Source organism: Patella vulgata, chromosome 7 (genome assembly GCF_932274485.2).
Source record: "Patella vulgata chromosome 7, xgPatVulg1.2, whole genome shotgun sequence".
NCBI classification, from domain to species: Eukaryota; Metazoa; Mollusca; class Gastropoda; family Patellidae; genus Patella; species Patella vulgata.
The window spans coordinates 8,778,240-8,794,737 of NC_065885.2; the positions used below are offsets into that span (position 1 = coordinate 8,778,240).

General features: G+C 40.2%; 1 protein-coding gene across 1 annotated transcript; it reads left to right on the top strand.

The window, feature by feature from the left end:
• The first annotated feature begins 4,136 nt into the window (after positions 1-4,136).
• Positions 4,137-9,784, top strand: LOC126828850 (PE-PGRS family protein PE_PGRS4). Its single transcript, XM_050558869.2, has 2 exons — positions 4,137-4,236; positions 5,323-9,784. The coding sequence occupies exons 1-2, from the start codon at positions 4,212-4,214 to the stop codon at positions 9,243-9,245; spliced, it is 3,948 nt and encodes a 1,315-aa protein (XP_050414826.1). The 5' UTR covers positions 4,137-4,211; the 3' UTR covers positions 9,246-9,784.
• The last annotated feature ends 6,714 nt before the right edge of the window (positions 9,785-16,498 follow it).

The following is a 16,498-nucleotide window of genomic DNA, read 5'->3' on the forward strand; positions in this document are numbered from 1 at the left end:
GCTCCGTCATTTTGAATCCAGGAACTTGAAAGTAGTTCCAATATGGCGATGGCGGAAACGTCATACAGCCAAGGTTAGATCACAGGCGCTTGTAACGTAGAAAACGTTTCAAAAATAACATTAAACTATGACTAAGTATAATGTCTAAAGGCTGTTACGTCCATATTTCGTAAGCGAGATTATCAAACAATTGGTCTGGTTCTGATTTCTAACTCAGGGGCAAATAACTCGTCTGAAACCGATTCTCTTTCGTTTTATAAGATATATTTGCCCCTGAGCGAACCTTATTTTACACTATATCAATAAGTATACCAAACTAATCATACAACAAACAAGCGAGGGGGAGAGGGACAAGAGAGAGATAGAGAGGGGGGGGGTTAACGATTACTAACTCGCTCGACTCAAACTAGGTCATTACGGGTCTAACATATGGTTCGATTTTATGTCGATAATTCGCTTGCGCATGAGGTCCGTAGCAATGGGAGGAAACAGGAAGACCCAGAGAAAACCCACGAGGTTGGACAGTCGATCCTATTCCTTGTCATATACACGCGGCAAATCGTAACCACGACCCCCCCCCCCCCCACTATTGAAAGGAAAGGTAAGCGACCCTTAGACCGCCCCCCCCCCCGAAAGGAAAGGTAAACGACAAGTAACATTACATCCGGTATTACTGATTTAACTCAGCTAGGATTATACAGATTAAAGGATCTATTGTCTTCATCGTGTCGTATATTACTGTTTCTTATAAATATTCAACTTCCACATTTTTTATTGGAATTAATGGATTAATTAAATACGGCTATATTTAAATCAAACAAAATAGCGGAAATATGGAAATATTGTTGAGAACGTGAATTAAGAAATGGTATAAATATCACAGCAAGAGCTTTGGTTCACTGCAGTATATTTGCTGTTTATTTCTCATACAAACACGTTTTCTAATTATTCACGAAACACGTTTTGGGGGGATTTTTCATACAACACGCGCGCTTTATAATTAAAACTATAAGATTTAATAAACTAATATTGTCTATTATTGTGTTCACGTGATTTAGACTAATACATGACCTAGTTGAAGTGATCTGATTTTATGACGACACACAGGTGATGGTATAATGTCTATAATGTCTGAGGTCATACAGGTGATGGTATATTGTCTGTGGTCAATCAGGTCATGGTATAATGTCTAAGGTCATACACGCCATGGTATAATGTCTGAAGTCATACACGCCATGGTATAATGGTATAATGTCTGAAGTCATACACGCCATGGTATAATGTATGTAGTCACTCGGGTCATACACGCCATGGTATAATGTCTGAGGTCACTCAGGTCATGGTATCCTGACATTAAAGTAACCATGCGTCATTTGCTTTTTTCGCTAAAATATGGAATTAACCCACGCTAGAATGTCCTCATATTGATTATTTAACATTTAATTAAGAAAACAAAATAATAAAAAAAATAATATACCCTACCCCCACCCCAACCCCGCCAGACCCGGATTCAATCTAATATAAAATAGGCCTATCAATTCTGTTCGTGTTCCTCTGCAAAATATGATGGCGGGCTTATAAGAGATCGAGCATCATAGCTTGATGGAATTTAGCCGTTTTTTGGAGCGATATTCATATTAGAGGTTCATCTATAATAATAATAATAATAATATAATAATAATGTGAACATTTGTATAGTGCTATTCCACACTGACTGTATGCTCGTAGCGTACGCAACGAGTTCAGTTTTTTACAATCTTAGCAACAATTCAAAGCACATTTCTAAACATAGCGTTGGAACAGATAAGTCTTCAATGATGATTTGAAAATTAATAGGGTTGGGCACTGTTTCAAATGATTAGGTAGATTATTCCAATGTGAAGCTGCCAGATATGAAAATGATTTTGCTCCAAAAGTTTTTAGATTGTACGTTGGTAACTGTAACTGAAAATTATTGTTTGATCTAAGGTTCCTAGAGGGTAAATGTTCCTGCAGCTGGAGGTACACAGGTGCTATTTTATGAACTGCCTGATATGTTAAACACGGTAATTTGAATTCAATGCGTTCATTTATGCGAAGCCAATGAAGAGAGGATAAAACAGGTGAAATGTGGTCGCGAACTTTTGTTCGTGAAACAATTCTTGCCGATGAATTTTGTATCCTTTGAAGGCGATTTTGTTGTTCTTTCGTAATACCAGATAATAGACATCGGACCAGAATTGTTGCAGCATCTGCTGTTATGAAATGACGTATTGAACCAATGTTTCGAATGTGGTAATGACATGTTTTGCAGAGGAAATTGCTCTTATTTTTCTATTGATAGATTATTTTCCATGATAACACCCATATTTTTAATGGAACTTAAAAGGTTGATGTTAGAATTTTCAACTTTCAAATATGTAATGTTACTCTTCTTTAATCAGGGGGGTTGGATGGCCGAATGGTTAGCACGCGCGCGCTGTGTCGTACGGCCTGTCATTGAGTCAACTGGCGTGGTTTCGAATCCCCGGTTGTACGTGACAAGGAGTAGGGTCGCCTGTCCAACCTCGTGGGTTTTTTCCGGGTCCTCCGGTTTCCTCCCACTGCTAAAGACCCCTACGCGCAAGCGAATTATTGAAATAAAAAATTAAACCATATGTTAGTCCCGAAATGACCTAGTTTGTGTCGAGTGGACGTTAAACCCCATTTCTCTCTCTCTCTCTTCTTTAATCTTTGGAGGGGCAATCTATCACAATATTGTGCAAGGGTTCCGAATGCAATGAGACAATACGGAGAGCTGTTTAATATAGGCTATGCCTGTTCCCCAATCCCTATTCAGATACAAATATGAATAAAAATATTGCTTATAAAAAAAGAGACAATAAAAACTATTTACACGGTCATATTGTACTGTAACGTGGTATTAACAGCAACCGAATGATAGTTAAACGCCTTCATTCTTCAGTCACTTTTATTCCACTGATGCGGATAAAATTTCGCCTGTCATAGGCAGATTTACCTCTTTCTTGCATAAAGTATGTTTAATCTATTTATGCTTTTTAGTCGACCTAGTTTCTATCAAGTGGTCGTTAATCTCTCTCTCTCTCTCTCTCTCTCTCTCTCTCCCCTCTCTCTCTCTCTCTGAACTGAAATGACATCGTTTTGAAACAGACAATTTTTGTTTTTGATACTGAACTAAATCTTATAATCTGTATAAATATAACAACTTCAAAGTAAGTAAATCGTCTGTTTAGTTGTAATTAAAATCTATATAAATATAAATAGTCTGTTAAGTTGTAATTATAATCTATATAAATATAAATCGTCTGTTAAGTTGTAATTATAATAATGTTATAAACACAGATATGACAACTGTCATTTAATCCGCTTAAACCATATCTCTTTTAACTGCCACATTGTCAGTAACTGATATTATTAAAATAAATGGGATATAAAACAAATGAGATTTATATTCTTAGTGATATTTTTAATCATCACAGCCAGTATATTTAGCGGTATTCATTTCTTAGAATAAAACACATTTATTTATTTTTGTAAGTGTCAATATGGCGTTTGCTCCTACTATTCATCGTATTACGTACACGGAATCGTGGTGTTTTTCGAACTATCCAAGGGACGAAACTCTTCCAATGGTTAACCCCATTATCCTACATTCCTGAAACTAGATTGGAAAATCTTGAGAAACTTTCTCGGTCTTCAACGGGATCGATCTCGTGCTAGTGAGCCAGCGGCTTAGTCACTAGGTACCCCCAAATTAGTTATGATTCACAACAGATAGACTAACTGTCCCGTGGATGCAACAGACTAATTGTCATGTTGATATCAAATATTGAGGAAACGAAAACACGTTGACCCTCTGACCCTTGGTGCTTTTGGGCTGTCCTTTCGTTTATGTTTCAACGTTTATCAAACGTTTAATGAATTAATAAACTGACAGTTGGTAAACTTTTTGACAGGAGAGCGATTAACGACAGATTACTCTCACTTAAGTCCAAGGGGGAGTAACTGTGGTTAATCCCGAGAACGTGTTATACAGGATATTGAATGTATTATGATATATCAATGAGGTGTGAATATTTAATATGGTTTTATAGAGGTATACATACTATTACATACTGTTCACTAGTCTTATATACACGTTAATCGGATATATTACTGGTATATAGTACACATTTAATTATTACTTCATCTATGGTTCGTTAAGCTGAAAAATGTTGCTTTTCATATTGGCTTTAGGTAAGTGTTTTCCCACTTCTATTAAACGCGGGATATTGTTCTTTCTTATTTAGGGGGTGAACGAATGGTTAGCACATGCGCGCGCTGTATCATAAGGCCTGTCATTGAGTCGACTGGCGTGGTTTCGAATCCCCGGTTGTACGTGAGAAGGAGTAGGGTTGCCTGTCCAACCTCGTGGGTTTTCTCCGGGTCCTCCGGTTTCCTCCCACTGCTAAAGACCCCTACGCGCAAGCGAATTATTGAAATGAAATTAAACCATATCTTAGTCCCGAAATGACCTAGTCTGTGTCGAGTGGACGTTAAACCCCATCTCTCTCTCTCTCTCTCTCTCTCTCTCCCTTTCTCTCTCTCTCTCTCTCTCTTATTTGATATTTGAGTTTAGAACAATAGAAAATGTGTTATTTTGATTGTGTGTACAAATGCTACACAACACCATAGCATTTATTAAATTAAATGCGCGTTAATTTGATATTCAATAAATCTAAACCTTTTAAATAATTCTTTGCAGACATACTTGAAAATAGCTAGTTTTTTTTTGGTTCTACCGGAAGTCACTTGTCATTGCACCGCAAATACGCAAGCAAGTTTTAGATATATACTGATGTCCAAAAGAAAGTATACATACTAAAAGTATAACTAAGTTTTGTTTAGATTAAAAACATTTGATAAAGCATTACTGAGTTTGTCTCTTGCGTCCAAACTCAACATTTCTAAGCAAAATAAAAATTTGAAACAAATTGACATTCTACCCAAATACCGTATACCATGGATAAACGACTTTGGTTGATGCAGCACAAAATGCACAGTGTATACTTTCTTTTGGACATTAGTATATTAATTCAGTCCTGTATGTCGACCAGTTCCCTGTACGGAATTCTAAACTCGTGTTTTATATGAAACAAGAAACATTAGGGGCTAACTTAATAATGTAATTTTAGACGATATCACCTCAGTGGAATCAGCCGTTGAATAAAGCTATTTCACACAGAGGATCATTCAAATTTTTTATTGAAGTCGGATACATCCAAATACATTATTAATGTCGTTTTATTTCTCTTAATTTCGATTTATTTCTCTTAATTTCAGGCGTATCGTTGTTTCCTGATGGATTAACGTTGATCTGTTTAACATCAGAAGGAGTTTTCCCGAATATTGACGCCCAAGGCTGTGATACATATTTTCGTTGTCATCGATACCAATCAGATCTACACAGTTGTCAAGATGGTTACCAATTCCACTTTCAGAACCGTGTGTGTCAACCGGAACAGGAAGTTTGGTGCCAGTGGCAGATACAGCAGTGGAATGAGATGCAGTATGGGGGTGGCACTCCAGACGAATATTACTACGATACAATGTATCCTTCACCCTTCCCTGTTGATCCGCTAGATGTACCTTTCAATCCATTCCCAACAGATATATTTCCTATTGCGCCATACCCTGAATATTACGACAGAGCTGGTGTCCGTCTCCCTGTTCCCGATTTTCCATATTATGATGGCATATATACGGATCCTACATTTCCGATATACCCAACCCTAGAAGACATCCCCGGATTTGGGTTTCCAAGTGAATATCTGCCTACTATTCCCGCATATGTTCCGGATTTACCCTGGGATACTGGTGTCTATCCCTTTTATACTGGATCTGATTCGATTGATTATCCACTTTACGACAACCTCCCCTTCCCAGATGTTTATTCACCTGGAGTTCCTGATCTTGGATTCCCAGGGATTTCCTGGAGCGGGGCTTTTCCTACAGGAACTGGAATCAGCGCATATTCTCCAGATATCTACTCCCTTGGATACCCTGGAGGTCAATTCGGAGGAAGCGTTCCGAGTTTTACAGGCATAAACGAATACATTCCTAGGATTCTAAACATTCCAGCTCTCAGTGCACCACAGACAGGATTTGGATTTGGAATGCCGTCTTATGATGCTGGTGTGTCAGGAAATTTTGCCGGACTGAATAATTGGTTAGGCGTAAACACTGGAATCCCCATAACACCCTTGATATACGGAAATGGTTTTACACCCTTGACAAGTTATTCCCCTAATTTGATTAATCAGGGATTTAATTTTATTCCGGGATTAGGTTTTGGGTCAGGCGTCGGGACTCCAGGAACTAATTTGGGAGCTGGGGTCTTCACTGGTACCGGAATAACTATCACACCAGCCTATCCAGCTGGTACCGCTACAAATACAGGAACGTTCGGCACCAATAATGTTGATTCGGGAATCTTTGGCACGTCAGGCACTGGTTTCAGTAATGTTGGCACAGGAGTAATTGGAAATGGAGGATTTTATGGATCAACAGATCCTTTCCTACCAAACACTGGAAATACAAATCTAAACACCGGTGGTGTTCAAACGCGAATTATTACCCCAAATATTAATCTTGGAGGGGCTGGTAATACGGGAACTTATCCAGTAGGATTTGGAGGTTCAAATGGTTTGGGTGGATATCCTGTAACTGGTGGTGTTTCCCCTTTAGGCTCTGGGGCGACTGGGGGCTATATTCCGACAGGCTTAACACCAACCGATAGCACATTTCCCGTTAGTTCAGGGGCTGGATATTTCCCAACAGGTTTTGGTTCATGGTCCAACCCTAGTAGTGGTGGCGTAGTGCCTATTAATTCTGGTGGAACAGGGGGGTTTGTGAGTAATGGTGCAAATGGCGGCGTTGTACCTATCGGATACAGTGGGACCGCTTCGAACATTCCAATGAACACAGGAACAATAAATACACGATCTGGGGGAGTGGTTCCGATAGGTATTGATACATCAGGATGGTTTGTTCCTACTGGTAATCCAATCACAGGAGGAACCGTTCCGCTTTCTGGTGGAAATGTTCCAACAAGTTTTGATTTTGGTGGATATAACCCTAACGCTGCTGGAGGTTATATACCGAATACCGGTGGTGTCGTTCCCATCGCATCTGGAACCGGAAATGTTTTTCCCAATTATGGAGCAGGTGGCTATTACCCGAATAATGGTGGAACTCTGCCAGTGACATCTGGAACCGGAGGTTATGTCCCAAATACTGGAGCAGTTGTGCCGGTGGGAATTGGAACAGGGGGTTATGTTTCGAATAGCGGCGGATCTGTGCCAGTGTCTACTGGACCAGGTGGTTATGTTCCAAATAATGGAGCAACTGTGCCGGTGGCAACTAGAACAGGCGGTTATGTTCGGAATAATGGTGGCGCTGTGCCGATGGGAACTGGAACCGGAGGTTATGTTCCGAACAATGGCGGAGCTGTGCCGATGGGAACTGGAACAGGGAGTTATGTCCCGAATACTGGTGCAGCTGTGCCGGTGGGAACTGGAACAGGGAGTTATGTCCCGAATACTGGTGCAGCTGTGCCGGTGGGAACTGGAACAGGAGGTTACGTCCCGAATACTGGTACAGCTGTGCCGGTGGGAACTGGAACAGGAGGTTACGTCCCGAATACTGGTGGAGCTGTGCCGGTGGGAACTGGAACAGGAGGTTACGTCCCGAATACTGGTGCAGCTGTGCCGGTGGGAACTGGAACAGGAGGTTACGTCCCGAATACTGGTACAGCTGTGCCGGTGGGAACTGGAACAGGAGGTTACGTCCCGAATACTGGTGCAGCTGTGCCGGGGGGAACTGGAACAGGAGGTTACGTCCCGAATACTGGTACAGCTGTGCCGGTGGGAACTGGAACAGGGAGTTATGTCCCGAATTCTGGTACAGCTGTGCCGGTGGGAACTGGAACAGGAGGATATGTCCCGAATACTGGTACAGCTGTGCCGGTGGAAACTGGAACTGGGGGTATTGTTCCGAATACTGGTGCAGCTGTGCCGGTAGGAACTGGAACAGGGAGTTATGTCCCGAATACTGGTGCAGCTGTGCCGGTGGGAACTGGAACAGGAGGTTACGTCCCGAATACTGGTACAGCTGTGCCGGTGGAAACTGGAACAGGAGGTTATGTTCCCAAAAGCGGTAGTGCTGTATCCGTGTCGTCTGGAACAGGTGGTTATGTCCCGAATGATGGCGCAGCCGTGCCGGTGGGAACTGGAACAGGGGGTTATGTTTCGAATGGTGGCGCAGCCGTGCCGGTTGGAACTGGAACAGGAGGTTATGTACCGAATAATGGTGCAGCTGTGCCGGTGGGAACAGGAACAGGAGCAGGAAGTTATGTTCCCAATAGCGGCGGCGGTGCAGCCGTGTCGTCTGGAACAGGTGGTTATGTCCCGAATAATGGCGCAGCCGTGCCGGTGGGAACTGGAACAGGAGGTTATGTCCCGAATAATGGCGCAGCTGTGCCAGTAGGAACTGGAACAGGGGGTTATGTTTCGAATAGCGGCGGATCTGCGCCAGTGTCTTCTGGAACAGGTGGTTATGTCCCGAATAATGGCGCAGCTGTACCGGTCGCAACTGGAACAGGAGGTTATGTTCCGCAGTCTGGTGTATATACTGGTAATACAGGAGGCAACGCCCCAACTGGGTATGCAAACAGTGGCGGAACCTTCCCAGTTAGTTCTAGTGGTTATATTCCTACAGGTGTTGCGTCTGGTGGTTATATTCCTACAGGTGTTGCGTCTGGTGGTTATATTCCTACAGGTGCTGCGTCTAGTGGTGGTGGAACGGCGGTTCTTGGTGGTTTTCCAGGGTCAGTATACAATCAAAACCCTTTATTCCCCGATACAGTAGGATTTCCAACGAACACTGGGTACAATCAAGGAAGTAACACAAACGGCCAGCCTAATTTTCAGACGGGCTCTTTGAGTCCGGCGAACTTAGGTTATCCTGGAAATTCGGGGTATAATTTTGGAAACAACGGAGGATTTCAGGGTTTTGATTTAGGAACAAGTGGGGCTGCAAAGTCAGGGTCAGTCTCAACCTTGACGAACGCGAACCAAAGTAACGTAACTGTATCTACAGATGCTGTGGTAGCTAACAGTACCCTAACTGATATTGTTAACGCCGGTGCTGATGTTCCCATATTCCTCAGTGTAAACAATACATTACCCGCGGATACTAAAACATAGTGACGTCTATTAACTGGACTAATAGTGATATATTTTTTCATATGGCTTCAAAAACTATATTAAATTTAATAAACTTTTAAATCATAGTTCATATACCATTATCAATGACCATCATATAAACAGTGCCATAAAATTAAACCCTGGTCATCCGTCATACAAATATGTGCAAGTAGGAGATTTAACAGCACTGTCATTGTAAAGACATAACAATGATTGTGTTCGGTTCGATGAATGACAGTGGTCAGAATTTATAAAATGGTGTACAGATATATAGCTTAACTACTAGACATTGCCTTTTGTGATAATCTATTGTAAAATAGTTATGTTTGTGAAGCAACTGCAGGACATTTGCATGAACAACACCATTAAGTCATATGTTTTATTTGATTGTTGTATTGTGTACCTGGAAGTTTAAACCTATATATTTAATTCGACACAAGCTATGTAGATTTATTAAATATATGTAATGGAGGGAAATACTTTGGCCATATTGTAATTTCTATGGTATTATAAATAGATGAAAATCAATAATAATATAATGTTTTTTTCTTATCTCGACTTGGCTAAAATTTCTAAATGTTACTTTCAAAATAATCCCTGATACTATTCCCTACACTGGCTCACTTAACGTTTGGCCCCATCAGCTTCGTTTCTTCTTGTTAGTGATACATGATGAAGGACGGGCAGGGAACATCGTCTAGTCGTTCGGGCGGGGCGAAGAGTCGAGGTCTCCCGGACACGTTGGCGTCCACGTAAGAGCAACCCTTGGTTCCTTAAATTCGATGAAGAAGGGGCCGAAAAGCCTCTGGTCGAACAAACATCCATAGCACACTGGTGCAGAAAAGTCTCTTGTCGAACAAACCTTCTTAGCGCACTGGTGCAGAAAAGTAGGAAGTTAAACCCCATTTCATTTCTGTAGATACGAACTGATCACCTATCGTATTTGCTGTAGATTAACACTATAAAGGCAGTAATACGAACTGGTCACCTGTCGTATTTGAAGACGAACTGGTCACCTGTCGTATTTGAAGACGAACTGGTCACCTGTCGTATTTTGAAGACGAACTGATCACGTATTGTATTTGAAGACGAACTGATCACCTGTCGCATTTGAAGACGATCTTGAATGGGGGAAATGGGTTGCAAATTTATAAATACAATTTTTGTCATACCTGTCATATTTTTCATACTTGTCATATTTTCTATAATGTTCTGTATAAATACATAATAAATATATGTATGTATCTTGTTTTAAATGTTGATATTTTTAATAATAAATGTTAAACAGTTTGAAGATGGTGACCATGGTAACAGATAAATAAATGACACTGCTGTAGAGTCGAAGTATGCAACTGGGAGCCACGGTGGCTCAATGAGTAAGACGTTAGTTCCCTAACCTGGAGGTCCCGTGTTCTATCCCTGTGTTGGCCGAGATAGTTCATCTGGATTGTCCGACGTGGTCCCCCACGTCCTTTCCAATGGAGTAGGACCTGGCAGGAGGACACCGTATAGTTGTTCGAATGGTACAAATCTGAGGTCCCATGTAAACATTGGCATTTGTAATTGTCCCCCGCCTTTCGAAGAAAGCAGGGGACTATTAAAATGGGTTCGTCCGTCTGTCTGTCTGTCCGTCTGTCTGTCTGTCCGTCACACTTTTTGGGACACAATAACTCCCCTTCTAATTGACCTAGAATGTTCAAACTTGGTGTAGGTGTTTATTAGGTCAATGCCTTGATGGAGTTCGAAGGTGAGCATTTTCTGCTTAGGCTAAGCAGAGATAAGCGATTTGATTGGTTGATGCTTTGGGACACGATAACTTTAGTTCTAATTAAGTTAGAGTGATAAAATTTGGTGTATAGTTTCATTACATCAATACCTTGACTAAGTTCGATAATGAGCATTTTCTGCTCAGGGTAAGCAGAGCGATAAGCAATTTGATTGGCCAAGACTTTGGAACACAATAATTCTCCTTCTAATTGAGGTAAAATGTTCAAACTTGGCGTAGGTGTTTATTAGGTCAATGCCTTGATGGAGTATGATGATGAGCATTTTCTGCTTAGGGTAAGTAGAGATAAGCAATTTGATTGGTTGATGCTTTGGGACACGATAACTTTAGTTCCAATTAAATGAAAGTGATGAAACTTGGTGTATAGTTTCATTACATCAATACCTTGACTAAGTTCGATATTGAGCATTTTCTGCTGAGGGTAAGCAGAACGATAAGCAATTTGATTGGCCGAGACTTTGGAACACAATAACTCTCCTTCTAATTGAGCTAGAATGTTCAAACTTGGTGTAGGTGTTTATGAGGTCAATGCCTTGATAGAGTGCGAAGATGAGCATTTTCTGCTTATGGTAAGTAGAGATAAACAATTTGATAGGTTGATGCTGTGGTAAATGATAACTTTAGTTCTAATTAAGTGAGAGTGATGAAACTTGGTGTATAGTTTCATTACATCAATACCTTGCCTAAGTTCGATGATGAGAATTGTCTGCTTAGGCTAAGGAGCAATAAGCATTTTGATTGGTCAAGACTTTGGAACATAACAACTCTGCTTCTAACTTGAAGTTGATGTTCGTCTTGACCGAATTCAATGATTAACATATCGAGCTAAAGCTAAGCAGAGATAAGCAATTTCCTTGGTCGATGCTTTGGGACAAGATAACTTTGATTCTATCTGATAGAGAGTGATGAAACTTAGTGTATAGTTGATAATCAGTTCGATTGCTAGATACTTTTGAAAAAAATAGATGTGCGATAAATTAAAATGTATCATCTATTTATTTAGGGATTTTGGCGGTGGAAAATCAGCCTCACTGTTGGCTTGTTCGATTTACGAGTAGGGTGCAAAAACTTTCTCCGGGCCAAATCTCCCTAATAGCACACTGTATTGTATGGCTGATGTCCGTCTTAGTTAGTCCGACCTGAGAAGAACAATAGGACGTTAAACTCCATTTCATTTTATTTTAAATATATAAAAATGCAACCTATATTGATCACGGTTAGTTTGGGACTAGTTGTTATAATTGTAATAAGTTATAAGAGTGCTTACTATTGTGGAACACCTGGCATCACTTGTGAAATGAAATGAAATGGGGTTTAACGTCCTGCTGGCATGACTTGTGACTGGGTGTATTTATTAGAGGGCAATATTGTACACATCTATGCCCAGATGACAAAAGAGAGAGAGAGAGAGAACTGGGGTTTAATGTCCACTTGACACATACTATGTCATTTCGGGACTAACAAATGGTTCAATTTTATTTCAATAATTTGATTGCGCGTAGGGGTCTTTAGCTGTGGAAGGAATCCGGGGAACCCGGAATTGACCCAACTGCTTGTAACGTACAATCGGGGAATCGAACCGACACCAGTTGACTCAATGACAAACCTTATGATGCCCAGATGGCACCTTTAGCATGATCTGGAGGATGACTGTAGTGTCATAAAACATATTTGCTTGACCTAATAATCACTTAGTTACACACCCTAAATCAAATAATATGAATAATATTTTGAATACTGGTTTGGCCATGGGATGTCTTATGGGAGGTCCCAAGTTTAATTAGCATTCTCAGACTTAAGTTAAGAATTTACTCAACTTTCAATCACTGTTTATGAAAAATATCTTTGATCCAGAAACACAAAAATTGCACACAGTTTCTTATTGATCTATTTGATACATTAAAACAACAAAAGTTTTATAAAGGGCTATATTTAAGTTAAAATAAGGTGAACAATTTTGAGTAAATTCTTAACCTATGTCTGAGAATGTTTTGTGAAGTCGGGGGAAGACCCCATGACTCCCCAGTGTAACAAGTTCAGATTTGAACAGTGCAATTACAAACATTGTAATTATAAACGGAATGGAACAAGTTTTAAGTTTATAATACCATGGAAACTATAATGCCCGTGACTATACAACTCCTAGTCCCTGCACCACAACTTATACATTTAGGTGGAGGGGGTTGGATGGCTGAATGGTTAGCACGTGCGCGCTGTATCATAAAGCCTGTCATTGAGTCAACTGGCGTGGTTTCGAATCCCCGGTTGTGCGTGACAAGGAATAGGATCGCCTTCCAACCTCGTAGGTTTTCTCCGGGTCCTCCGGTTTCCTCCCATAAACCATATGTTAGTCCCGAAATGACCTCGTTTGTGTCCAGTGGACTTTAAACCCCATTTCTCTCTATGTATATACATTTAGGGTCTTATGTACATATCAAGTTGTAATTATATTCAATTACAGGGATTAGAAATCATCTTTATTAGATGTAATTAATTCATATGCATGTACATACGGTATAGATTTTTATGGTTCTAATTAAACATACAGCTAGACATGGAGATAGATGGTTGAATATAGCAAGTTACTAGATTATCTTATAAAGTGCTATCACGTGTCTGGTGTGACATAACATAACATGGATATCTTATAAATAAACTTCATACTTAAACTCCTAGACTGTTTTCATCCTGGAAACTGTATTTGAACTGGACGAGGTAGTGCAACGCCAAAGACCTATGTCACTATCTGCGTCGCTCGAGATTCCCCGGTTGTACGTGACAAGGAGTGGGGTCGCCTGTCCAACCTCGTCGGTTTTCTCCGGGTCCTCCGGTTTCCTCCCACTGCTAAAGACCACTACGCGCAAGCGAATTATTGAAATAAAATTAAACCATATGTAAGTCCCGAAATGACCTAGTTTGTGTCGAGTGGACGTTGAACCCCATCTCTCTCTCTCTCTCTCTCTCTCTCTCTCTCTCTCTCTCTCTCTCTCTCTCTCTCTCTTTGCGTCGCTCAAACTGCCCTTTTACCTCAAACGGAGCCGCCAGACAACTGGCAATCAGAAATACATACAGATCAGTCGATGACAAGAGGGAGAGGGTTGAAGATTTGACTGTACCGTCCATATGTGGGTAAACTAATACACTATCACATTCACCAGAAGTGTAATATATAAAGCCAATGTCTACAGATCATCATTAAAAGATCTGGACCAAGACCCTCAGTCCAAAAGGACAAAACTCATCAAATATCCCTAAGCCGTCACCCACGAATGAAGGGCGAAAGTAATATTTAGTCTTTCCTTTTTCCCCTTTTGCATAGCGATTTTTGTTGACTTTTTGGTGTAGAATCGAAGAAAGGGTTTGAAAAAACATTTTCTGCCAGGTTTTGGTGAATATTCGTGATTTTGAGGCGGAATGGTACGAGAGTTAAGAGGCTGGTTAGGTTGAAATGTAAGGCGGGAAATTTCATGTTTACTGATCTTTATCTCAAGTTTTTCATGGTGAACCTCATACGTGCTTTTGAGTAAGAGGTTGCCACATGTTGCTCCATCTGTGGTAGAAAGCGTTCTACCCAACGAAAATTTGGGAAAAAGTTAGAGCCGGTCTAAGTGACGAGAATTAACATTAGAGTCAATGGGGAAATCATTAGTGATCTGTGCCCGGACCACCGGTTAATTCCCCTTATCTAATTGGTACCCCAAATATAGTTCGAAAAATATTTAGATATATTTCTCTCTACTCTTTTCTGTCTTTCTTGCAGGGGGGTTGGATGTCTGAATGGTTACCACATAAAGTCTGTCATTGAGTCAGCTGGCGTGGTTTCAATTTCCCGGTTGTACGTGATAAGGAGTAGGGTCGCCTGTCCAACCTCATGGGTTTTCTCCGGGTCCCCCAGTTTTCCCCCACTGCTAAAGACCCCTACGCGCAAGCGAATTATGGAAATGACCTAGTTTGTGTCGAGTGGACGTTAAACCCCATTTCTCTCTCTCTGTGTCTTTCTTTCAAGCATGTGTAAGTAGCGTTTTTGGCAAGGCCCCGGGGTAAAGCACTGCACCTATGCCCTACTTTTACAACAACCACTTACAGGAATAAAAATGTCAATGGTCGATAAATTTAAACCTATATTTATTCAGTGTTTACTTATTTATCGACAGCAAGTCACATATGCTCGATGGGCCTGGGACAACTGCCCAGCTTGCCATCCGATTAGACGTTCCTGTTTGTTTGGTGTAGAATTAATGTAGATTGCTATTTTCTGTCTGGTTTGGTGTCATATTAAGACTTTTAAGGCGGACAATAAAATGAGTAAAGACGTCTTGTTTTGTTTCACCACTAAAACGGGAAAGATATTCGGACCCCATTGTGCTAAGAATTTCATTGAATTGAAATTTTGGTGGTCAACTTCATAGAAATTTAGTACTTTGATAATCCGATAATGTCATACTTGTAGTGATGCAATGGAGAATTCTCGGTGAAATTTAGGAAATCGGCTACATATACGTGTGCTATAAGGGACATTTTGCCTAAACAGCGCCGCTACAGCCTACTCTTATATCGAATTCCAAATGTCAATGGTCCTTTTACGTGCATGACAATGTGTACATGGGATCTCTGTTCTGTGTTTTGTTCCATCAGTTGTGCCACTGAAAAGGTCAGACCACACCGGAAAAACCCGGGAATAATTTAACCAATTAGTTAACATTATAGTGAACAGAGAATCATAAAATAGTAAAATCTAATGATATCAGCTGTTGAATCATATAGATCACACATTAATGCGACTTCATGCGGCTTGTCTTTTGCGTCCAGTAAAGAAGGCAGACCATTTGTCTCAAAGGTTATCGAAAATTTATTTTTCAAATTTGATAATAGGTCTATGGGGTGAATAATATGAGACAAACACCATGTGCCAGGTCTACACCTTAAAACACGCCTTAAAAGATTATAATAACTTGCTGTGTATTATGGTAAACTGTCTTTTAATATGGACTCCCACCACACCAAACATTCCTTAGTTTGGTGTGTGTTTTATGGTCTGCGAACTCTTATTTAATTTGACATGTACAAATGTTCTTAACAACCTCTTTACATTTTTAATTACAATATTTTAATTTATGATATAAAAATTTAAACATATTAAAATAATACTTTATAAATAGGGCTTATGTAGGATTTAAGTTCTAGAAGAGAGGTGAAATACATAACAAGCGGCTTATCTGTACTTGTCAACAAAAAAATAAACAAAGGGATAATAGTTAAAAAAAGAACAGTGCAGTTAATGTCACGTGTCCTTTTTAATTATGGAAGATTCGACCTTTTTAATCGTTTAGTTGATATAACAACTTGTTTATTTTTTTATAGAGATAACTGGAAGGATATTTCTACTATTGACGATTGACTGTAATCGTAGATTAGTTTCTATATCCCTAAACACGGAGTACTTTCCGTAGCTGTCCCTAATCACAGG